This window comes from Hemitrygon akajei, chromosome 8 (genome assembly GCF_048418815.1).
Source record: "Hemitrygon akajei chromosome 8, sHemAka1.3, whole genome shotgun sequence".
Lineage (NCBI taxonomy): Eukaryota > Metazoa > Chordata > Chondrichthyes > Myliobatiformes > Dasyatidae > Hemitrygon > Hemitrygon akajei.
The window spans coordinates 97139789-97166756 of record NC_133131.1 but is presented as its reverse complement, the minus strand read 5'-3'; the positions used below and the strand labels follow the sequence as shown (position 1 = coordinate 97166756).

The window sequence follows — 26968 nt, the reverse complement described above, 5'->3', positions numbered from 1 at the left end:
TGTTTTAACCATTCATTTTATAATCTGATTGTTGTTACCTTGTGTCAGTGGATCACTTGTTCAAATATGATGAGTCCTACATATAGAGATGCCTTATTATCTTTAATTTGTAAAGTTGCCTTTGTGCATATTAATTTCATATTTTCAAAACAAACTGTTGGAGAATGGTCTTAAAAATGATTTGCTTAGTTAAATACGATGTTCGCTAACTAGTTTGGATAACAGCAGAAATACCTCTTGCCAGAAGTTAATCAATGCAAAGATTTTCATTCAGCCTTTGTTTATTCTGTCCATTTCTTTACCAGCTGTGTAGCTGTGGAAACTTTAAAAAAAAGTACTTAGAGAATTATTGACCTACTTAACTGAAGATAGTGACTCAATTATGTGCATACCCTGGTCATTAAATTCCTGTCTTTTATTCCTTTTAATTTAGGAGCAGTTAGATGTAGCTCTGTCAAAAACCTGCAAGCACTTTGAAGTTGGTCATTATACTAAGGTCCAACTTGCATATAGACTACTGGGAAAAACACAGGTAAATAGAATTTAATGCTGCACATATTCAGTTTCACCAAATATGCTGTATTATTGATTAAAAAATTAATTATCTTTACCTTGCACCATAGAATTCAATGCACAGAAAGACTTGATGCTTTGTAAAATTTACCCTGCTGCAAATTTTTTTTCAAATTTTCCTTGTTAAGATTGAAAAATCAATGCCAGGCTTTAATATGATGCTGAGGTTGAGTGAAATGATAAAGCTGAGTGCATTGAAACAGTGTGTAGTGGCAAGAACAACTTTTTTTACTGTTCTGTCAGTTTTCTGTTTTAGAAATGGGCCAGCCCTTAGCTCCAGGTTTATGCTGAGACAGTGCTTCCATTTCGAGATTAACTATTTATGCAACTTCCTCCCAAAATTTTACAGTATTTTTAAGTGAAGTTTCATAATTTCATAGAAACCACTGAATTTTCTTGACAGGACTATAAACAATCAAGTAGGAATGGAGCGGTCAATAAAATTGTTGCTGATCTCTTGCCTCAGTCATTTTCAAATATCAGCCCTATGTTGAATCCCTTAATAGGATGCAGAAGTGGGTTGAGAAGTGGCAGATGGAGTTCAGCCCGGAGAAATGTGAGGTGGTACACTTTGGAAGGACAAACTCCAAGGCAGAGTACAAAGTAAATGGCAGGATACATGGTAGTGTGGAGGAGCAGAGCGATCTGGGGGGTACATGTCCACAGATCCCTGAAAGTTGTCTCACAGGTAGATAGGGTAGTTAAGAAAGCTTATGGGGTGTTAGCTTTCATAAGTTGAGGGATAGAGTTTAAGAGATGCGATGTAATGATGCAGCTCTATTAAACTCTGGTTAGGCCACACTTGGAATACTGTGTCCAGTTCTGATCACCTCACTATAGGAAGGATGTGGAAGCATTGGAAAGGGTACAAAGGAGATTTACCAGGATGCTGCCTGGTTTAGAGAGTATGCATTATGATCAGAGATTAAGGGAGCTAGGGCTTTACTCTTTGGAGAGAAGGAAGATGAGAGGAGACATGATAGAGGTGTACAAGATATTAAGAGGAATAGATAGAGTGGACAGCCAGAGCCTCTTCCCCAGGGCACCACAGCTTAGTACAAGAGGACATGGCTTTAAGGTAAAGGGAGGGAAGTTCAAGGGGGACATTAGAGGAAGGTTTTTCACTCAGAGTGGTTGGTGCGTGAAATGCACTGCTGAGTCAGTGGTGGAGGCAGATACATTAGTGAAGTTTAAGAGACTACTAGACAGGTATATGGAGGAATTTAAGGTGGGGGGATATATGGGAGGCGCAGGGTTTGAGTCAGCACAACATTGTGGGCCGAAGGGCCTGTAATGTGCTGTACTATTCTATGTTCTATATCTCAAAAGAGGTTCACTAGGCTAATTCTTGGCTTAAGAAGGTTATCTTAACATAAAGGGCTAAAGAAATTTGATCTGCAGTAAAGCCCCATTAATGATACATTAATGATTAATGATATGTAACAGTTTCTTCCCCCAAGCTATAAGACTCCTCAATACCCAGAGCCTGGACTGACACCTTACTGCCCTATTGTATTGTTTATTATTTATTGTAATTCCTGCACTGTTTTGTGCACTTTATGCAGTCCCGGGTAGGTCTGTAGTCTAGTTTTTTTTACGTAGTTTTTGTACTGTGTCATGTAACACAGTGGTCCTGAAAAAACGTTGTCTCATTTTTACTATGTACTGTACCAGCAGTTATGGTCGAAATGACAATAAAAAGTGACTTGACTTGACAAACAGACATTTTGGACTTATGGAGGATATTTCTGTTAATAGTTCAACAGACTTTTATTTCTCTATTTTTGAGATGCTATACAGTAGTATAATAAACCCAGCAAGTCTGAAGAGAGCATGGGAAATGGGACCCTAGTGTATCAGAAGGGAGCACGGGAATCTGGGTCATGGAGCCTTAGAGCAAGTAAACAGGCCCTTTTGCCCCAAATATTCCATGCCGACCAAGACTCCCATCTAATAGTCCCATTTGCTTGCATTTGATCCATAACCAAACTATTTCTATCCACATACCTGTCCATGTACTCTTTAAATATTAATGTACCTGCCCCAACCACTTCCTTTGAAAGCTAATTCCACACTCTGGATGAAAAAGTTGTGCCTCAGATTTCTATTAAATAGCTCCCCTATGACCTGAAAACTTTGTCATTTATTTCTTGATTTCCTCATCCCTTGGGAAAAAGAATGTGTGCGTTGACTCTGTCTATACCCCTCATGATTTTATTTACTTCTATAACACCAACCTCATCCTCCTATGCTGCAGTGAGATAGGCCACAAAAGTGCTCAACCTCTCGCTGTGGCTCAATCCCTTGAGACTTCTAATCTCCTCCATGATCTTTTCAGCTTAATGCTGTCTTAATAGCATGGTGACCAAATCTTGAACACAATATTTCAAACGTGGCTTCACCAATATCTTGACATAATGTTAAAATTTCCATACTCAGTTCCCTCAGTTTGGTCAGCAAAAGCTAACTTCACCTCCCTGTCTACCTGTGAAGCCACTTTTGAGGAACCATGTACTTGTATTCCTAGCCCCGCTATTCGACAACACTCCTGGCCCTACCATTCACTGTAAATGTCCTACTCTCATTTGTCTTCCCAAAATGGAACAATTTACACTTATCAGAATTAAACTCCTTTTACCCTTCCTCAGCCAACTTCCCCAGCTAATGAACATCCTTCTTTATAGATTCTGATGACCAGCTTCACTATCAATGGCGCTACCTATTTAAGTGTAATTTTACTGCTGTCGCAAAGCAACCCATTTCACACCATACATTATGTTTAATGACAATAAATATAAATCTGATCTGCAAACTTACTAGCCATGCCTTTTAGGTTCTTATTCAAGTCATTGATGTAGAACAATAATCGGAGGTTGGCAAGTGTTATTCCTTTGATGAAAGGTAACAGGGATTATACTGCACATTGTAGACAGTGAGTCTTGCGTTAGTGGTGGGCAAACTGTTGGGGAGGATTTTACAGACAGGTATTTGGAGAAGCATAGACTGATTAGAGTTAGCCAGCATGGCTTTGTGAGAGGCAAGTTGTGCCTCATTAGTCTGATAGCATTCTTTGAGGAAGTAACAAAGCAAATTGATGAAGAAAGGTGTTGATGTGGTGTATGTGGATTTCTATAAGGCATTTGGCAAGGTTTCCTATTGCAGGCTTATACAAAGTCAGGAAGCTTGGGATCCAGGGAAATCTGGCTGCAGGGATTCAAAATTGGCCTGCACACAGAAAGCAGAGAGTGGTAGCATAGAGCAATGGAACACTACAGCATAGAAACAGGCCCTTTGACTAATCTCGTCTCTGCTGAACGATGAACGTGTCTAGTCCCATCAACCTGCAGCCAGACCATAGCCCTCCATACCCCTCCCATCCATGTACCTATCTAAATTTCTCCAAAATGTTGAATGTGAACCCGATCCACCACTTCAGCTGGCCGTTGGAGCATATTCTACATGGAGACCCTTGCTTTTTGTGCTTTTTTAAAGTGATTTTAAGGAAATGGAAGGAAGAGTTAGTAAGTTTGTAGGTGACAGTTAAGGTTGGTGGTGTTGTGGATAGTGTACAAGAAAGTTGTAGGTTACAGCAGTACATTGATAGGATACGAAACAAAGCTGAGATGCGGCAGACAGAGTTCAATCTGGAAAATTATGAAGTGATACACTTTGGAAGGCAGAGTACAGGGTTGATGGCAGGGATCTTAGTGTGGAGGAACAGAGGAATCTTGGGGTCTAAATTCATAGATCCTTCATAGTTGCCTTTAGGAAGACGTATGGTATGTTGACCTTCATTAGTTGGAGGATTGAGTTTAGGAGTCCATGAGGTAATGTAGCAGCTCTGTAAAAGTGGTTAGACCACACTTGGAGCATTGTGTTCATTTCTAGTCACCTCATTATAGGAAGGATGTGGAAGCTTTAGAGGGGATGCAGAGAGGATTTACCAGGATGCTGCCTGGAGTAGAGAGCATGTTTTATGAGGAGCATTTGAGCAAGCTAGTGATTTTCTCTTTGGGGCAAAAGGGTATAGCAGGTTACTTGATAAGATAATAAGTGGCATAGATAGAGTGGACAGGCCATGCCTTTTTCGTAGAGCAAGAATAGTGAATATGAGAGGGCATAACTTAAGGTAATTGGAGGTATCATAGGTAGGTTTTTTTTGTTGCAGTGGTGGGTATGACTATGTTGACTATCTAATTAATCCATGTCTTTCCAAGTACATGTAAATCTTAACCCTCAGAATCCCTTTAGTAACTTGCTGCATATTTTATGTTTTGGCTTCCGAAGTACCATGGGATTATGAAGATCAGCATCCAATTAATTAGATGCTGAATCATCAGAGTTTGTAAATGAACAGATTTTGGATTATTAGAGATTTTTGTATGTTATTTGGAATTTAGAAATAATCTTACTAAGATGTTTCCACTTGAGAGGATCTCAAACAGTGTGTCCTGGTTACGAGATTAAGACACAATCATTTGTCATGAAATTTGCTGTTTTGCGGCAGCAGAACAATGCAATACATAATTTTAAAAAAACTAAATTACAACAAGAAATATACTGTGGACTCTGATTAATTGGGTTATTGGTTAATTGGGGCAGCTGCTTATTTAAGACAACACTTGAAAGAATAAAAACTAATCAAGAAGCTAGCTGGGGTTCCCTTCATTTATATGGGACATTAAGCTGCATAATTCGGGCAGGAGACTGTTGCCAGTTTCCAATTAGTGTCAGTTGCGTGCACTTGGTGGCTGTTAGACAAAACTCCATACTTAGAGTAAACAGTTTTAAAATAACGTCACACACGAGGAAATCTGCAAGTGCTGGAAATTCAAGCGACACACACAAAATGCTGGTGGAACGCAGCAGGCCAGGCAACATCTATAGGAAGAAGTACAATCGACGTTTCGGGCTGAGACCCTTCATCAGGACTAAATGAAAGAAGAGATAGAGATTTGAAAGTGGGAGGGGGAGATCTGAAACGATAGGAGAAGATAGGAGGGGAAGGGATGAAGCTAAGAGCTGGAAAGATGATTAGCAAAAGGGATACACAGCTGGAGAAGGGAAAGGATCATGGGACAGGAGGCCTAGGGAGAAAGAAAGGGGGAGGGGAGCACCAGAGGGAGATGGAGAGCAGGCAAGGAGTGATTGTGAGAGGGACAGAGAGAGAGAGAGAGAAAAGGGGAAAAAAAGAATAAAAATAAATAAGGAATGGGGTAAGAAGGGGAGGGGGCGTTAAAGGAAGTTAGTGAAATCAATGTTCATGCCATCCTGGCCTCCAACCTGATGGCACGAACATTGATTTCTCTAACTTCCATTAATGCCTCCCTCCCCTTACCCCATCCCTTATTTATTTATCTATCTATCTATCTATCCCCCCCTTCTCTGTTCTCTCTTTTTATCTCTCTCTCTGTCCCTCTCACAATCACTCCTTGCCTGTTCTCCATTTCTCTCTGGTGCTCCCCTCCCCCTTTATTTCTCCCTAGGCCTCGCATCCTATGATCCTTTCCCTTCTCCAGCTGTGTATCCCTTTTGCCAATCATCTTCCAGCTCTTAGCTTCATCCCTTCCCCTCCTGTCTTCTCCTATCATTTCAGATCTCCCCCTCCCCCTCCCACTTTCAAATCTCTTACTTTCTCTTCTTTCAGTTAGTCCTGACGAAGGGTCTCAGCCCAAAACCTCGACTGTACTTCTTCCTATAGATGCTACCTGGCCTGCTGCATTCCACCAGCATTTTGTGTGTGTTCTTAAAATAGTGTCAGTTGTGTGTGTTTGTGTTCACAAAGCAGTGATTGTTTTTTTTTTGTCTCCGACAGTTGGTGAGATATAAGCCGCAAGGTCAATTCAGAACTGTTTTGTTCACGTGGTTTCGAGTGTTCAGGCTTGGTGATGCCAGAAATGGCTGAAGTGAAAATGAAACTATTTCATTACTTCAATTAGGAACCACAAATAATTTGATGGTATTGACAATTACTTTGAATGTTTTAATGAAAATGAAGATTTGGTGGATGTAGTTGTCAAAAGCATTGTACAAAGGCAGTCTATTATCTGCACTAAATGTCTGTGCTGATTTTGTTCATTTGCAGTCAATCAAAAGAAAACGGCCATGTGCATTGGATAAATACCATCCATAACTATTATAAACTAATAATGGTACTGTGGTATTATTGGTAGTGTTCTAATTTGTTGTTTGGTAGCTTGCCGTTTTTGTTGACCTTATTTACTAGTTCCAAGAAACTTTGTCTATTTGGGGCAGCCACTTAAATGAACCAAAAGCTACTGGTCCCAGTGTGTCCCAATTAACTGGAATCCACTATACAGTGAGAAGGGGGAAAAAAGGAAAATGGTGAGGAAGTGTACACGGGTTAATTGTCCATTCAGCAGTCTGATGGCAAAGGGGAAGAAGCTGTTCTAAAACATTGAGTGTTTGTCTTCAGGCTCCTGTGGCAATGAGAAGAGGGCATGTCTTGGGTGATGGGGGTCCTCACTGATAGATAACCTTTTAAAGTCATTGCCTTTTGAAGATGTCCTTGATGCTGGGGGGTTGGATGGGTGGTGCTAGTGACCAGGATGGAGAAAGTTGAGTTGGCAACTTCCTGTAGCTTTTTCCAAAATTGTGCATTGAACCCCCTCTACCAGGCATGATGCAGCCCATTAGAATGCTCTCCACTGTGCATCTATAGAAATCTGCGAGTTTCTGGTGATATACCAAATCCCCTCAAACTCCTAATGAAATATGGCTGCTGACGTGTCTTTGTAATTGCATCAGCATGTTGGGCCAAGGATGGATTTTCACGAGGGCAGGTTGAGAGTATTTTTTTATCAAGTGATTGCTATGTATCTACTCCAGTTATGTAGCAAGTGCAGGTGAGTTCATATTGCTAGAACAGAAACTAGTTCACTGCAAAATTATGTTGATCATTGACAGTTTTCCATTTGCTTAGAATCATTGAGATTTGTGATAGCACTCAGCTCTTCTGAATGTCAGCTATCAAAGAGCAAATGAGGTTAATTTTTTCTGTCTTTTTGCCTATAATCATGTAATTCATTGCTCAGCAAGTGGTCAACAGTTTTCTGCCTCTATCTTTTTGATAAAATTCCAGACTCTCCTTTGAATGGTGGATTTTTTTCTCTAATCTTTTCTAAATCATTTTGCATGTTGCTTTAAACTAGTGGTCGCCAACCAGTCCATCGCGATTGGCTGGTCGATCTTTAAGACTTTCCCAGTAGATCCCAAAAAATGAAAAATAAATACACAAATACATTATGCCTGATAAACCTTTTGATACAAAAGCAAATTTTACCCCTAGAGTGCATATGTGAGTCGTTATTAACCCACACTTAGTTGCTTTCCCTGGTTATTGTGTGTTTATTTTACCACTGCCCAGCGTCGTGCGTCACATGTGTGCTGACATCATGTGACTATTGCTGCTGTCTGTCAAATTTCCATGGAGCATGGGAGAGCTTCGTTCATCTTAAACATAAACGAACAAACGGGCAAACTGTCCAATGGCGAAAGAAAACAACACGTGTGGGTAAAAATGACTCACTTATGCATTCATGACTTAACTAAAATTCGATCAACTTTAATCAGGTTTGACTCTATTATGCTGCTACTTATATTATGTCAGTTATGCAAAAGTTTTATCAGTTATACTGCCCTTTCTTTATTCGAGTTTTTTGCCTTTGATAGCGTGAATTCATGTTTAGCATTTTAGATAGTGTGCTAGTAATTAGAATTAATTTTAGTTTTTACTGAAAAGTTAGCGCCTCTCTCTTTTGATTTAGCTGTTGTATTTTTTCAGCATAGCTTGTGCTGCATTAAAGTGACTAATTAGATTAGATAAGAGTACAGACTGTCGCAAATATCAATATACGGCACTCGCTGGTGATATCCTGCAAGGTAGCTAGCTAGCTTGGCAGAGGCTCCACGAAAAAAGGCAAAAATGTACAAATTCCATCCAGAATGGGAAGAGGAACTTCTGTTTACCTTGGTGAAAAACAAGTGTGTGTATGTTGTGCCATCAAACACAAGTACTGACTAAAAGAGGGAATCTGGAGTGGCACCACAACACCAACCACCAGAAATTTAAAGACATCTACCCTCCCAAAGAGTGCAATCTGTGCCAGGAAAGTTGAGGAGCTGAAATCGGGGTTGAAGGCCCAGCAATCGTTTTTCACAAAACATGCTGCTTAAAATAAAGCAGCTATTGAAGCATCATTTCGTGTATGTCACCTTTTGGCTAAACACAAGAAACCTTTTACAGATGGCGATTTATTCAAGGAAGCAATGGCCATTACCCCAGAGACTGTTTTTAATGATTTTAAAAACAAAAATGACCTCAAAACCGCAATACGTGAGGGGGACGTCACGTGATGATGTAGGATCAAGACGTGGAAATCCAGCTCTCCCATAAAAACCAATAAAACAAAGTTTAAGTGAAGAAGAGTTAATAAATACCTTCTAGAAACTACTTATAGACAATTCAGGACTATCTTTAGATATGCCTCCTAAACAGAAACAGAAGAGAATTCACACACGAGGAAATCTGCAGATGCTGGAAATTCAAACAACAACACACACAAAATGCTGGTAGAACACAGCAGGCCGGGCAGCATCTATAGGGAGAAGTGATGTCGACGTTTCGGGCCGAGACCCTTCGTCAGGACTAACCGAAAGGAAAGATAGTAAGAGATTTGAAAGTAGAGGGGGGAAGGGGGAAATGTGAAATGATATGAGTAGACTGGAGGGGGAGGGATGAAGCTAAGAGCTGGAAAGGTGATTGGCGAAAGTGATACAGAGCTGGAGAAGGGAAAGGATCATGGGACGGGAGGCTTCAGGAGAAAGAAAGGGGGGGGGGAGCACCAGAGGGAGATGGAGAGCAGGCAAACAACTAAATATGTCAGGGATGGGGTAAGAAGGGGAGGAGGGGCATTAACGGAAGTTAGAGAAGTCAATGTTCATGCCATCAGGTTGGAGGCTAACCAGCCGGTATATAAGGTGTTGTTCCTCCAACCTGAGTTTGGATTCATTTTGACAATAGAGGAGGCCATGGATAGACATATCAGAATGGGAATGGGACGTGGAATTAAAATGTGTGGCCACTGGGAGATCCTGCTTTGAGAATTACTACTTTGAAGACAGCGCGAGTTGGCGGGGAAAGAGACCCAGCCTTTTTGGCGGAGCCTCGTACTCAAGTTGGATCTCTTCTCGGCGAAGTACATGTCGCCTCCGATTGTGCAGGGCAGGAGGCTGCGACAATATCAACAATCTCTAAGAAGAAACAGTGGGAGCTGTGCATGCGTGAAGAAACGAGTATGCACAAACAGGTGCAAACAAAACTACAAGTTCCAACTGTGACTGGAAGTGAAAATGAAAGTGAATCGGAAGTAGAATTAGACTCTGGAAAACACAAATGAAGAAATAGATGAAGAAGAAGAAGAACAGGAGGAAATTAAAGGTGGAACATTTTCTGGAGACATAAGAGAAGTCCTGATACAAATAATGCATGGATTAAAAGTAATAAAAACAGATATTAGAAATATGAAGATTACGCTTGATAAGGTGGTGGAAAAACAAAAGAAAATGGACAAGAAAGTTAAAAAGTTGGAAGAAAAAATGGGAGACAACACTGAAAGAATAGATAAGATGGAAGATAATATCCTTGCCTGGACATCAGAAAGAAAACGGTTGTTGGAAAAAGTAGATGTGCTCGAAAATGTCAGCAGACGAAACAATATTAAGATTGTTGGTCTTAATGAAGGTATAGAGGGAGAAGATTCAATAAAATTCTTTCAAAAATGGATTTTGGAAATCTTGGAAATGGAAGAGGGAAGTCAGTTAATTGAAATTGAAAGGGCTTATAGAGCTTTAAGACCAAAGCCCCAACAAGATCAAAATCCACGATCAATCTTGATAAAATGTTTAAGATATCAAGATCTTGAAGGCAGCTGCTCAAGGTGCCAGTAAGAGAAATAGGCCATTGATGATAGAAGGGAAAAGAGTTCTTTTTTATCCTGATATAAGTTACGACCTTTTGAAGAGGCGGAAGGAATTTAATTCAGTGAAAAAAATCTTATGGGAAAAGGGTTATAAATTTATATTGAGCTACCCAGCAACACTGATAATTTTTTTGGATGACGAAGAAAGAAGATTTTTTACTGATCATCAGAAAGCGGAGGAGTTTGTACAAGCACTTCCCAATATTCGTGAGAAGCGGTAAAGAATTATGGAAATGAAATGGATTAAAGATGAAGACTGAGATAGGGATCGGATTTGATGGACATTTATGAGTAGAAGAATATACAAATATACTTTAAGTATATGATAGAAGGGGAACAAGTTAAAAAAAAATTGAGGAATATTAATTGGGAGTAGAGATAATTAATTTTTTTTCTTCTTCACATATATTTTTTTGTTACGGGGAGCTGGAGGAGCTTCTGATCGATTGCTGCGGGATTCACGTGTGTAATCATGGCGATTGCCATGACCCGTAAAACAGAGGGGGGTAATGTTGTGTTTCTATTTATTCACAACATTAGTGGGGGGGGTATTTTGTTATTTTTTTCTTTACTATCTATCTTCTATTTTTCTTTTTTTGCCTGGATGATTGGGGGGGAGACACATAGCAACATGGAGAATTTTAAAGAGATTCCCCAAGGTATTATGAATGACTAATTTACTCAATTTTTTAAGTTTTAATGTTAATGGGCTTAATGGACCTGTGAAAAGAAAAAGAGTTTTAACATATATTGAAAGGAGATGTAGCTTTTTTGCAGGAAACACATTTAACAGAGACAGAACATCAGAAATTAAAGAGAGATTGGGTTGGAAGTGTTATTTCAGCTTCATTTAATTCAAAGTCGAGGGAAGTTGCAATTTTGGTTAATAAAACCTTATCAATTAAAATACAAAATGTACAAATTGATTCTGTGGGGAGATATGTGATTATACATTGTCAAATCTTTTTGGAATTATGGACTCTTACGAACATTTATGTACCAAATGAAAATGATGCAAAATTCATACAAGAAGTTTTTTTGAAATTGGCCGATGCACATGATAAAATATTAATAGGTGGAGTTTTTAACTTTTGTTTAGACCCAGTTCTAGATAGGTCAACTAAGGCTATTACAAAATCAAAAATAATAAAGTTAACTTTATCATTGATGAAAGACTTAAATTTGATTGATATATGGAGAAGAATTAATCCAAGAGAAAGATATTATTCATTTTATTCACATAGACATAAAACTTATTCAAGGATTGATTTTTTCCTATTATCAATGAATATTCAGGACAGAGTGAAAAGTGTAGAATATAAAGCGAGAATGCTGTCAGATCATTCCCCCTTGATAATGACAATGATAATGATGGATGAGGAGGAATTGATTTAATAGAGATTTAATTCAATTTTATTAAAGCATCAAGATTTTTGTGATTTTGTGAAAAAACAGATCCAATTTTTTTTGGATACAAACTCATATTCAGTTGATGATAAATTTATATTATGGGAAGCGATGAAGGCATATTTGAGGGGTCAGATAATAAGTTATACTTCTAAAATTAAGAAGGTTTATATGGTAGAAATAGATCAATTAGAAAAAAGAGATTACAAAATTAGAAAAAGAATCCCAAAGATATATGACAGAAGAAAAATGAAGACAACTTGTTAATAAGAAGCTACAATATAATACACTCCAGACATATCGAACAGAAAAAGTAATTATGAGGACTAAACAGAGATATTATGAATTAGGTGAAAGATCACACAAGATTCTTGCTTGGCAGTTGAAAACAGAGCAGGTTTCCAAAACAATAAATGCAATTAGAACAAGTGCAAATAAAATTACTTATAAACCTTTAGAAATTAATGAAACTTTTAAAAAATTTTACTCCGAATTATATCAAACAGAATCACAAAATGAGGTTGCTGAGATAGAAGAATTTTTATCACAATAACTCTTCCAAAATTGAATTTGGAAGAACAGAAAGGATTAGATATGCCCTTTACATTAAAAGAGGTTGAAGAAGCTTTAGGATCACTTCAGAGTAATAAATCTCCAGGAGAAGATGGTTTTCCACCTGAATTTTATAAAAAATTTAAAGATTTATTAATCCCTCCCTTTATGGAGTTAATATATCAAGCGGAAAGGACACATAAACTTCCACAATCTTTTTTGACAGCGATTCTAATAGTATTGCCAAAAAAAGATAGAGATCCTTTAAAACAACAAGTGTATGGGACATTGGAAAAAAAGTTGAATTTCCCCATGGGGATGAATAAAGTATCTATCTATCTATCTAAAACCAACATCATATAAGCCTATTTCTTTGTTGAATATGGATTATAAAATAATAGCAAAAATTTTATCTAATAGATTATCTAAATATTTACCAAAATTAATACATATGAATCAGACAGGCTTTATTAAAAATAGACAATTGGCGGATAGTGTAACTCGGTTACTTAGCATAATTCATCTGCCACAAAAGGAAAAGTGTGGCAGTTGCTTTGGATGCAGAAAAAGCATTTGATAGATTGGAATGGGACTTTTTATTTAAGGTATTGGAAAAATATGGGTTAGGAAAATCTTTTATAAAATGGATTAAAACCTTAAATACTAGTCCCAAAGCTAAAGTAGTTGCAAATGGTCAAATTTCAACATCATTCCAGTTAACAAGGTCAACTAGACAAGGCTGTCCATTATCACCTGCCCTATTTGTATTGGTGATAGAACCATTAGCTGAATTAATTAGAACGGATCCAGATATTGTGGGCTTCAGAGTTAACCAGGAGGAATATAAGATTAATTTATTTGCTGATGATGTTCTGATTTATTTAACAAACCCATTGCATTCGTTGCATAAATTATCTTTCAGATTGGAAGAATATGGGAAAATATCAGGGTATAAGTAAACTGGGATAAAAGTGAAATTTTACCCCTTACTAAAGGAGACTATAGTCAATGTCGATTAGTCACTCAATTTAGATGGCTGACAAATGGTATAAAATATTTAGGTATAAGAGTCGATAATGATATAAAGAATTTATATAAATTAAATTATTTGCCATTATTGAAAAAAATACAAGAAGATCTTGATAAATGGATGATGTTACCAATAACATTAGTAGGTAGAGTTAATGCTGTAAAAATGAATATATTTCCCAGATTACAATATTTATTCCAAACATTACCAATACAACTGCCCCAGAAGTTTTTTCAAGAGTTAAATAAATGTGTGAGGAAGTTTCTTTGGAAAGGTAAGATGTCAAGAATATCTTTGAAAAAATTGACATGTAAATTTGACCTAGGAGGGTTACAACTCCCAAATTTTAAGAATTATTATAAAGCAAATCAACTTAGATTTATTGCATCTTTTTTTGATGAAGAAAAACCGGCATGGATTAGAATAGAGTTAGATAAAATAGGAGAAAATATACCAGAAGATTTTATATATAAATGGGAATCCAAATGGATACGGGAAAAGAAAGAATTTCTTATATTAAAACATTTGATCAATTTATGGAATAAGGTAAATGTGGATGATGTGATAAAGAAATCTTTTATTAGCAAAGAGAACCCTAATTCAAAATAGACATTCCTTTTACAATGGATAATCAACTTTTATATAACTGGTTTCAAAAAGGGATTAGATATATAGGTGACTGTTTTGATGTCGTTTGATCAATTAAAGAATAAATATAAAATATCAAATAACACTCTTTTCTGTTATTTTCAATTAAAGGCCTATTTAAGAGATAAACTGGGTCAAACAATGTTAATGCAAAAACCTAATGAAATAGAAACTTTAATTCAAAAAGGAAAAATTAAAAAATTTATGTCTTGTATGTATAATTTGATTCAAAAACAGACAATTAAACCAGGACTTCATAAGTCAAGACAAAAATGGGAAACTGATTTGAATATTAAAATTGATGAAAAAAATTGGTCAAGACTATCTCTTGATAGTATGACAAATACAATAAATGTCCGACTTAGATTAGTACAATACAATTTTTTACTTCAATTATATATTACACCACAAAAAATAAATAGATTAAACCCAAATTTATCTGACCAATGTTTTCGATGTAATCAAGAAATCAGTACTTTTCTACCCTCTACTTGGTCTTGTTTTAAAGTTCAACCTTTTTGGATAAATCTAAGACTTTTACTGGAACAAATTATTGGAATACAACTTCCACATAGCCCAACATTATTTTTATTAGGTGATATTGAAGGGATAATACCGAAACCTAAATCGAATAAATATCAGAAAAAATTTATAAAAATTACATTGGCAGTAGCCAAAAAAGCTATTGCAGTTACTTGGAAATCAGATTCATACTTAACTATGGACCGTTGGAATAATGAAATATATAGCTGCATTCCACTTGAAAAAATTACATATAATTTAAGAAATGAATATGATATATTTTTGAAAATTTGGCCCCCCATCTACAAAAGATAGGATTAAATATATAGGTCCTTTGAAGATAAAATTATTAGTTATTTGGGGAAAAAATAAAGATATATACTAAAGTTATTTTGAACTCCATGGTGCATGTGGGGATCCTCCGATATCCAGGCAATTCTTCTTTCTTCTTTTTTTCTTTCTTTTTTTTCTTTTTTCTTTTTATTTAGACAGGGTTGTTAAGGGGGGAAGGGTTAAGGGGAGGGGGAGGGCTAATATTAATTTTCATTACTCTATTATTCTATTCATTGTATGTAATTCTCTTAAAAATTTAATAAAAAATATATTTTAAAAAACCGCAATACGTAGTATACCGCTTGGCCCTGCAACAGTGACAAGGAGGGTGGAGTCACTGTCAGAGAACGTGGATTGACAAGTGTTAAAGGACTTGTCACTCTGTGAATATTTTTCACTACAGTTCGATGAATCCCTGGATGTCATGCAAACAGCTCAGCTTGTTATATTTGTCATAATGGCTTTCCAAGATTTTACAACAGAGGACTTCCTTACTCTTGCACTTAAAGGAGAGAACGAGAGGTGAGGATATTTACAATGAGTTTAAAAAATATGTCCGTGAAAATGACATCCCCATTCATAAACTGGTGGCAATTACTACTGATGGGGCCCCAGCAATGCGTGGTGTGTGCATTGGTTTTTATAGCACTGTGCTGTAATGACCCTGATTTTCCCGACTTCCTGGATTATCACTGTGTGATTCATCAGCAGGCCTTGGCTGGGAAGGTTGTGGACTTCTCTCATGTAATGACATTGGTGGTCAAACTGATAAACTTGATTCGAGCGAAAGCGCTTCAGCACTGCTTATTCAAGGCGTTATTGGATGAGCTCGATGCCGCTTACGGAGACATAATTCTTCATGCTGATGTTCAGTGGTTGAGTCGCGGCAAAGTGCTGCAGTGATTTGTTGACTTGCTGCCTGAGATAATGACTTTTCTGTCGACAAGAAACGAGGAACATGAGGAACTGTCAGATGATGTGTGGCTACTGGATTTAGAGTTTCTGACAGACCTAATGGCTAAATTAAACACACTTAACAACGAGCTCATGGGAAAAGACCATCACCTGCCCCACATGATAAACACAGTAAATGCGTTTAACGCCAAACTCAGTATTTGGATTTCAAATTTAAGTAACGGGAGGCTGACATACTTTCTCACCTTGGAGAAAATGTTACAGGCCGTCAAGGAAGAAAATGCTTTTTGCCCTGAGCAGTACTGTGCTTACCTAAACAAACTGGCAATAGAGTTTGTTTGGCATTTTGGCGTGTTAAAAGTCATGAAAGATATTGCTGCATTTTATTTCAAACCCATTTCTACCGATCGATGTAGAACAGATAGCATCCAAATTCCAGCAAATATTTGGTGTGCCAAGTGAATTTGAAATGGTAATAATTGATTTGCAAAATGACATTGAGCTTAAAGCAAGATCAAGGGATGGTGACTTTTGGGGGCTTGTCAGCAGGGAGAAGTTTCCTCATTTCACCACATGTGCACTAAATTCAGTGCCTACTTTGGGTCAAGTTATCTGTGTGAAATTGCATTTTCACAGATGAAAATTATTAGATCTAAATACAGGAACTGTCTTACTGATGAATACCTCATACTGTCTCAGACTGAACACAAAGTACACTGCAGATGCTGTGGGCAAATCAACACATACAAACAATCTGGAAGAACTCAGCAGGTCAGGCAGCATCCGTTGAAATGAGCAGTCAACGTTTTGGGCCGAGAACGTTCGTCAGGGTTAAAGGATGGGGGGGGGCAGGGGCCCTATAAAGAAGGTGGGGGGACGGTGGAAAACCAATTTGAAGAAAGATCAAGGGGTGGGGGAGGGGAAGCAGGGAGGGGATAGGCCAGAGAGGTGAAGAAGGAATGTAAGGGGAAAGCACTATGGGTAGTAGAAGAAGGCAGAATCATGAGAGAGGTGATAGGCAGCTGGAAGAGGAGGCAGAGTGGAAGTGGGATGGGGGAAGGGAGAGGGAGGGAATTACCAGAAGTTGGAGAATTCGATGTTCATACCAAGGGGCTGGAGACTACCCAGACGGTATATGAGGTGTTGCTCCTCCAACCTGAGTTTGGCCTCTTCGTGGCGGTAGAGGAGGCCATGTATGGACATATCTGAATGGGAATGTGAAGCAGAGTTGAAGTGGGTGGCAACAGGGAGAAACTGTCTGTTGTGGCGGACGGAGCAGAGGTGCTCAACAAAGCGTTCCCCCAATCTGCGTCAGGTCTCGCCGATGTAGAGGAGGCCGCACTGGGAGCACCGGATGCAATAGATTACCCCAACAGACTCACAAGTGAAGTGTTGCCTCACCTGGAAGGACTGTTTGGGGTCCTGAATGGTGGTAAGAGAGGAGGTGTAGGGACAGGTGCAGCACTTACACTTGCAAGGATAAGAACCACGTGGGAGATCTGTGGGGAGGGACATGTGGACCAGGCAGTTGTGGAGGGAACGATCCCTGCGAAAAGCAGAGAGGGGTAGAGAGGGAAAGATGTGCTTGGAGGTGGGGTCCTGTTGAAGGTGGCAGAAGTTGCGAAGGATAATATGCTGGATCTGGAGGCTGGTGGGGTGGTAGGTGAGGGCAAGGGGAACACGGTCCCTGTTGTGGTGATGGGAGGATGGGGTGAGGGCCGAGGTGCAGGAAATGGAGGAGATGAAGGTGAGGGCATCATTGATGATGGCAGAAGGGAAACCATGATTCTTAAAGGAAGAGGACATTTGAGATGTCTTGGAACAGAAAGCCTCATCCTGGAATCAGATGCGGCGGAGATGGAGGAACTGGGGATAGGGAGTAGCATTTTTACATTTGGCAGGGTGGGAAGAGGTATAGTTGATACCCGGTGCGGCCTCCTCTACATCGGCGAGACCCGACGCAGATTGGGGGACCACTTCGTCGAGCACCTCCACTCCGTCCGCCAGGACAGATGGGATCTCCCGGTTGCCACCCATTTCAACTCTGCTTCACATTCCCATTCGGATATGTCCATACATGGCCTCCTCTACTGCAGTGAAGAGGCCAAACTCAGGTTGGAGGAGCAACACCTTATATACCGTCTGGGTAGTCTCCAGCCCCTTGGTATGAACATCGAATTCTCCAACTTCTGGTAATTCCCTCCCTCTCCCTTCCCCCATCCCACTTTCACTCTGCCTCCTCTTCCAGCTGCCTATCACCTCTCTCATGATTCTGCCTTCTTCTACTACCCATAGTGCTTTCCCCTTACATTCCTTCTTCACCTTTCCAGCCTATCCCCTCCCTGCTTCCCCTCCCCCACCCCGTGATATTTCCTCTGGTTGGTTTTTCACCTGGCACCTTCCACCCTCCCCCAACCTTCTTTATAGGGCCCCTGCCTCCTCCTCCTTCAGTCCTGACGAATGGTCTCGGCCTGAAACGTTGACTGCTCGTTTCCACGGATGCTGCCCAACCTGCTGAGTGTTTCAGACTGGCTGTCTGTAGTTATGAGCCAAATTTCAGGGAACTAGCAGAAAGTATTCAGCCCCAGTCATCACACAGAGTGCAACTGTCAATTTTTATTCATATATTTTTTGTGTTGAAATAAAATTAAATATTAAAACTTAGAATTAAAAGTATGAAGTATTGTAATATTCTTAAAGACAGCTATGGACTGTTTGATATGCTAGTTACAGTGTTTTCTTGGTTGAATTAATTTGAAAGTTTGACCAAATCATTTTATGTAATTCAAGTACAATTAACCCAAATAAAAGGCCTCAAGTTGGAAGTATAATCTGAGCTGTTTTTTCTCTAAAGATTTAGTAGGTTGATCTTGCTTTTCATTAAGGCCGAGGTAGGAGATCTTGGGCTTAAAATGGTTCGCAACCACTACTTTAAACTTATGTCCCCAAGATTTTGAACTCCTGAAATGCATATCTTTCTGTCTTGGCACAGGTTATCTCTGAGTAATGTTTTCATTTTAAAATTTGGGCTATAGTCACAAGGCAGTTTTTTCAGGAAACACTGTGTCTAGAAGTGAAATTCATCTTATGGAAAGTTACTTTTGATCAACAGTGACATGTATTTGATAGTTTGTCTATTATTTGCAACTAATTTGCTGAGAACCAAATATATGGTGTTTTTATTTGAGGAACATTGTTCTTACAAATTAGGTTTGCAAAACTGATTCCAGACCTTTGAAGAGTGACTATTGGATAATTGAGTTTAAAAGAATGAGAGAGGGCCTCATTAAAACTTGATAAATCCTGGCAAGAGTAGGCAGACTAAGTAAAAGAAAGTTGTTCCTTTTGGAGATTGTCTGGAACTAGGAGTCACAATCTCAAGAGATACAGTAAGCTATTTCAGACTGAAATGTGAAGAAATTTCTTTACGCAATGTACGATGAACTTGTGGTGTTCTCTGCTGCAGAGGTAAAGAACATATTCAGGAGTTAGATGAATATTGCTGGCTAAAGAGATGAAGAAATTTGTGGAGGAAGCAAGAGCAGGGTACTGAATTGGATTCTATTGGTTTATTTAAGACGATATTAATTACATACTTCATAATTCCAGACAATTCCATATAATCAGAATGCTTCCAAAATGATTTTAACAATGAATTTTCTCATTTATAAACCTTCCTCTGAAGTAAATTCATTGTTACATGGTTACTATTTCAAAAAATGACTTTTTAAAAACTGTTTTACAGACTGCAATGGATCAACTGCACATGCACTTCACTCAGGCAATTCACAACACAGTGTTCCAGGTTGTTCTTGGGTATGTGGAGTTGTGTGCAGGGAATTCTGACACTAAGTTTCAGAAACTCCAATATAAAGACCTTTGTACGGTATGTATTATCTTATCATTTCATACAATGTGACTTTGCTTGCAGCTGGAAAAATGTGTTTAAATTCTAAAAGTATTGTTCATGGTGAACTTTGTTCATCGAACTGTAAAATAAGTACTGTATCTTTTGTGAAACATCAGTTGAATTGGTCTTAAAACTTTTTTTGTACAAACGGTGTGAACTTTGTAAATAACTGAAAAGAAATTTCAGCAGAGAAGTCGGTCGAGACTGGAGGAACAGTGCTTTATAGAAAATCAAAAGAACTGTAGATGCTGGCAATCTAAAATATAAGATTTTGAAAGCACTACTCATGTCAGGCAAAGAAAGGGAAACAGACTTAATGATTCAAGATCTGGAGTGATACTCTCAATACACTCTTGCTTGACATGCTGTGTATTTTCAGCATTCTCAGTATTTATTTGGTGATTTATTGATTTGTATTTTCACAATGTTCTATTTTGCAGCAGTATCGAATCGCTTTTCCTGGGGGTGGTGGTATTGACTCTAGTCATCCTCCTGTTCTTCATGTATGTGTAATAAGCCTTGTGGTTTTCCTTAATCCTTCTCATCAAGTTATCTCATATTCCCTTCTTAAGCTCCTTCCTGGCCTCCATGTAACACTCTAGAGCCCTGTCTGATTCTTGCTTCCTAAAACTTAAGTATGCTTCTTTCTTCCTCTTGACTAGATGTTCCAAATCGCTTGTTAACTGTGGTTCTTTCACACTATTGTCCTTTTGCTGCTTCAGTGGGACATACCTATCCAGAATCCCATGCAAGTGCACCCTAAGTAACTTGTACATTTCCCTAAGAACATCTGTTCCCAGTTTTCACTCCCAAATTCCTGCTACCAGCATCATAATTCTCCCTCCCCCAATTAAGTACTTTTCCATACCATCTGCTCCTACCCATCTTAAAACATCATATGGGTGACATCTGCATTTTCTTCATCACTCTTCTCAGTAACATAGTTGAGGGAAGAAGTTATTGCAGAATATTTCACCTGAAGTGCTGTCCTCACTAGATTCTTGTTGAATGAAATACTTATTTTTCACTGTTTATGAATTTATCAAAACACCTAGCAATGCCTTGTGCATTTTTACATGTAATGTCATCAGTGCAAAGAAATTTTGTCAGTCTGTAACACTGTATTAGTATAATAATTATCTGAGAAACACGGTTACCATTTTTTTAAATTTCTGGGGTAATTTGGAATAACATATCTTTTTCCAAAATAACTGTGGTGACTTTTATGAATTCTTATCTTTACTTTAGGATTTGTTGTGAAATAAATATTTCTAATGAAGCCATGAAGTTGTATTTATTAACAGAGGAGACTTTGAACTGCAGACCTTTCTGTTTTCAGAAAGATTATTCTTTTCCCCAAATGAAAGTTCCTTTTGATCGCAGTACCAGAAATACCAAGTGTTCAGTAGTGCTGTTTTGTTAATTCTTTGTTCATTGCTAAGATAATTACAGTAGGTATTGGCTATTATTGGCAAGGAGTCGGATTAAATTGGCAGACAGTCACAATACGTGCTCTATTCTGTAAAGACGGTAATACAATTCCTAACATCTGGTAACAACAAGTAGTAGTTTAAAAATATAAATATTCCTTTTTCTGACACATTGGGTTTGAGGCCAATTCCTCCATGCTTCCCCCTAATCTGTGTAAAGACAAGTTAAAATGTGTTGAGCCAGTAAGTACCAGAGCTTTGATACTTTAGCTGAAAGGTATATTGAAGGGTTTAGAAGAAATTAAAAATGTGTATGCTTCCCAGAGTTCAAGTTCAAACAAACCTTTTGGATTTTACAAAATAAATAGTGTGGACTTGATGTCTTGTGAAAAGATGAAGAAGATGAAGAGTTAAGTTTGACCAGAAGGCGCTGCTGAAAATGACGGATAAAAGACTGTTTTGATTTGGCAAGTGGCAAGACGAAAAGTGAGAGATAAACCCATGTATTTCATTTCTAAAACCCGAAAGGGTTTTGCTTTTTGGGTGGAGTAGATTGGCCCATGTTGTAAACTTGCAAATTTTCTTACATTTGCTTTTAATTTTTAACTGGGTCACTGTTTCCCATGTTCCCTTTAGACTCACCAGGCTCCCAGTTCCAGTGCTCTTTTGAAAGTTTATAACTCCACTGTTTAACATTTAAAACTGCTTGGAATGGTAAAAAGCACATCCAGATGCACATCCAGAATGATGCCAGTCTGACACTAAAGTCTGGCTGTTTTAGATTATTGGAGTTAAAGTAAGATTGAAAGAAAATAGTAATTCTATTTATTTGAGCTAAATTTTCCATTCTTACCCCTTGAATGTCAAAGGCATTACCACTACCAAGACTCCACCAACAAACTCCCACAAATCCACTTACCACTATGGGTGTTGCTGGAAAAAATACCAACATTAACATGGAGCACAACCTGATAAACATTGAAAAGGAAGATATATTAAAGAAACTTGGATCTCTGAATTTAGTAAAGGAAAGTTCTGAGTTGAAGTGAATGTGTTAAAATTTTATTATAGCACTCCTTCAAATTTGTTGCCAAGATAACAGTAAGCTTAAAAGTTGAGGGCTATTACAGTTTAGCAAGCTATTTAGTACACTGCATTATCAAAGACAATGCAGAAGTTTCTGTTTTCCTCTAGTAGATACTGGATTCTCCACTCAGCCTCTGATGCTCCAGAGAAAATTACCGAAATTTGTCCAACTTCATCTTGTGGGCACACCCTAGTATACCTCTTCTTGACACTTTTCAAAGACTTTGCATCTATGCTGTAATTGGGGGACCAAAATGCACCCAAAACTCCAAGTGCTTGAACACATTTTCATATAGCTACAACACAAATTCCTTTTTCTTGTGTTCAATGCCCATCCAAAGAGGGCAAACATGCCATAGTGGCCTTGAATGGTTATTTACTTGTATAACCACTTTTAATGAAGTATGACTTAGACTCCAAGATTCTTATGCAAATCAGTACTTGCCAATAACTGTATATTTTTCTCCTACATTTGACTTCCCAAAGTATAAAACTTCCCACTTGTTCAGATTAAACTGCATCTCCCACTTCTCTGCTCATATCCGTAACTGATCTAGCTCCTGTTGTATTTTTGGAAGTCTCTACACTGTTCACAACACCACCCCCACCCCACCCAGTCTTTGTATCAGTTACAAGCTTAGTAACCAACCCATCTACATGAGAAAGAGAAAATATGATCAAAAATGTATTCACGCAGACCGTGGGTCCAGCACATGAGTAAGAGAATACCCCTGAATACCCAGCTTCAGTGACAATGTCAGCTTTATCAAACAGTCTTGGCCCGAAGCATCATCTGTACTCTTTTCCATAGGTGCTGACTGGCCTGCTGAGTTTCTCCAGCATTTTGTGTATGTTGCTTGCTTGGATTTCCAGCATCTGCAGATTTTCTCTTGTTTGTGAATATTCTTTCTTTATCATTTTATGCCGTATATAATCTGTTACTTCTTGCCAACAGATAATTGTGTATGGGCAGTATTTACACAGGGTTAGCTTGAATCAAGATTCCTTCAATCAGAACATCACAACGTTCCTTTTTGGTTGATCCCCAAACCATATCGACCCTAGAGCTGTATTATTTATGAAATAATACTTGGCCTTCTCACCGCTGAGTTAGCCATCGAATTGCTAAGTATGTGACTTCAGACTCCTATACCACCTCCCTGGTGGTAGCAATGAGAAGAGGACATGTCCTGGGTGGCGGAGGTCCTTAATTGTGGATGCTGCTTTTTTTTTGAGGCATCGCTCCTTGAAAATGTCCTACATACTATGGAGGCTAGAGCCCATGATGGAGATGACTGAGTGTACAACTTTCTGCAGCTTATTTCAATCCTGTGCAGCCCACCCCATACCAGTTGATGTAGCCAGTTAGAATGCTCTTCACGGTACATCTGTAGAAATTTGCAAGGATCTTTGGTGACATACCAAATCTCCTCAAACTCCTAATGAAGTATAGCCATTGTCTTGCCTTCTTTGTAACAGCATTGATACGTTGGGCCCAGGATCGATCCTCAGAGATATTCACATCCAGGAACATGAAATTGGTTGCCTTTTCCTCTTCTGATCCTTCTGAGGACTTGTGTGTGTTGCCTGGTCCTACCCTTTCAGAAGTCCACAATAAATTATTTGGTCTTACTGACATTGAGTGCAAGGTTGTTGCTGCAACACCACTCAACCAGCTGATCTGTCTTGCTGCTCTGCACCTTCTTGTCACCGTCTGAAATTCTGCCAAAATAGTTGTGTTATCAACAGATTTATAGATGCCATTTGAGCTGTGCTGAGCCACATATTCATGGGTGTAGAGGAAGTTGAGCAGTGGGCTAAGCACACATCTCTGAGGTGTGCCAGTGTAGATTATCAGCAAGGTGGAGATGCTTTTTCTGATCTGCACAGTCTGTGGTCTTCCAGTGAGGAAGTAGAGGATTCAGTTGCAGAAGGAGATACAGAGGGCCAGGTTTTGGAGCTTTTTGATCAAACCTGTAAGAAAGAATGTGTTAAATGCTGAGCTGTAGTCAATACACAGCAGGCTGATGTAAGTATTGGTATTGTCCACGTAACCCAAGGCCATGTGACGAGCCAATGAGATTGCATTAGCTGTAGACCTATTGTGACGAGAGGCAAATTGCATTGGGTCTGGTCCGTCCTTATGCAGGAGTTGATTCCAGCCATAAACAACCTCTCAAAGTACTTCTCAATAAATGTGTGTGCTTCTGGGTGATAGTTGTTAAGGCTGCTCACCCTGCTCTTCTTGGGCACTGGTATGATTGTTGCCCTTTTGAAGCAGGTGGAAACTTCTGACTGTAGTAATGAAAGATTGAAAGTGTCTTTGAACACACCCACAAGTTAGTTGACACAGGTTTTCAGAGTCTTACTCAGTGCACCGTCGCCTTGAGAGGGTTCGCCCACTTGAAAGGCATTCTGATGTCTCCCTCTGAGATAGAGATCACAGGGTCATTAGAAAGTGCAGGGACTCTCATAACTCTGGTTTTATTCTCCCTTTCAAAGCATGCATAAAGGGCATTAAGCTCATCTGAGAGTGAGGCATCATTGCCTTTCATGATGGTAGGTTTTGCTTTGTAGAAAGTAATGCCAAAGTTGATATGCATCTGACTCCGACCCTTAACCTCAATCGGAATTGTTCTTTTGCTCTTGAGATAGTCCTCGGTAAGTCATATCTGACCCCCTTGTATAATCCTGGATCACCAGACCTGAATGTCACAGTTAATCCATGGCTTTTGATTCGGGTATGTACGGTATGTTCTTGTGGGCACACACAGTCATCCCCGCAGGTTTTAATGAAGTCAGTGACAACTGTGACATACTCATTCAGACATACTTCAAAGTTTGGTTCAATATTTGGTCAGCAGGGTTAATAACTGTATTGTAGATTGGTGTTAAAAGGTATGATTATGTTATGCTGTTTATTAACCGATAGAGCAGTTCTAATAACTTCCATACATTCCTCAGAGTGCTAAAGGAGGGGACTTACAAATGAGCCCATCTTTTTGAAATCTGATGGATAACTTAATCCCAATGGTTCATCTCATAATTGTGGTTTAATATATCTGTCTGGCTTCCTTTGTCATTTTGGTAATGAAGTTGTTCTCACTCCTTGCACAATAAATTTATTGTGTTTCTCTTGAGTGTGGAGTCACAAAAAAATTCAGGTTGAGCAAAAATGGTGGGTTTATTTTCCTGAAAGACTTAAATAAGTCTCAACAACAATCCATTAGTGTTACTAACCAGTCTTTTATTCTCACTTTATTTTATTGAACACCCATAGAAGCAAGTTTTCCTTCTTTGTGTCTACCTGTCTATCATTCATCCCCACCTCTCAATTATTATTGTTGGAAATTTATCGCCATGTTACCATAAACAATGTATTCCTCATGACTGTCGAATTTGATCTGATTTGTAATTGATCTCTGACTACAGTTAACAGTTGCAGCTGCAGAGAGTTGTAAGATTAGCTCCATTGTGGGTATTACCCTCTGTAGTATCTAAGACATCTTCAAAGAGTTGGTGCCTCAGAAAGGTGTCCATCATTAAGGACCCCCACCACCCAGGACGTGACCTCTTCTCAACAGGAAGGAGGTACAGAAGCCTGAAGGCACACACTCGGTGATTCAGGAATAGCTTCTTCCCCTCTGTCATCTGATTTCTAAATGGACATTGAACCCATGAACACCACCTCACTACTTTATTTAATTTCTGTTTCTGCACGACTTATTTTAGCTATTAAATATAGTTACTATAATTCATTTTGCTTTTCTGTATTTATCATGTATTGCATTGTATTGTTGCTGCAAATTTAACAAATTTCATGACATATGCTGGTGATATTAATTCTGATTCTGAATATTGACCTAGTCATTGAGGTTTGTTCATTTTATTGAATAGATGCTGCAGAAACATAATTTAGTAAATACAGCAGTACAGAACTAAGTTAATTCATTTATACTTTTTGTGAGAAGTAACTGGGATGAATCACATAGCATAAATTTGAAAATAAAAGATACGAAACTATGTAATCTAGCAGTTGCTATTGCTATTGGACAACATTCTTCTGGGTCACTTGAGAATTCATTATTGTGATGTACAGTATAATTGGCAATTTCTCACTATTGGCATCCATTGCAACTTTACCTATAGTTCCGTTCGAGAATGTTGTGTGGACAATATGAAGAATGATTTGGTGCTCAGCATGGCCATCAGTAGCTTTTTTTCTTTGACTGAGCATTTATTCAGATGTGAATTCTTTTTGAACCAAATGGAGGATGAAGTTAGTGTGCTCGAACATATCAACAGGTCATATGGGAAGCATCTTTCAATGTAATAAGCCTGCCAGTAGGCACCTCATAGGAGAAAGAAAAATATAATAGACAAGCTTAAAGTTATGTGAAGGATATTCCCTTTCCATTTTGCAGAGGTCCTTGAATGAAATGAGGAAAAGAAAATAGTTTTTCCTATTTATTAGTTGTGAAGTGGTTTGAGACCAATTAAAATGTTATTTAATTGTTAAAACCAGTTTTCATCTCCATGAAATTAAACCAAGTTTTACTTT

At 38.5% G+C, this 26968-nt stretch overlaps 1 protein-coding gene across 1 annotated transcript in view; it reads left to right on the top strand.

Annotated features, from left to right (window-relative positions):
• The window catches only part of vps50 (VPS50 EARP/GARPII complex subunit), a 203743-nt gene that overhangs the window by 71903 nt on the left and 104872 nt on the right, over positions 1-26968 (top strand). Inside the window, exons 11-12 of the mRNA XM_073054232.1 lie at positions 434-532; positions 19727-19867. Coding sequence (XP_072910333.1) covers positions 434-532; positions 19727-19867 — 240 coding nt within the window. The remainder of the gene's footprint in view (positions 1-433; positions 533-19726; positions 19868-26968) is intronic.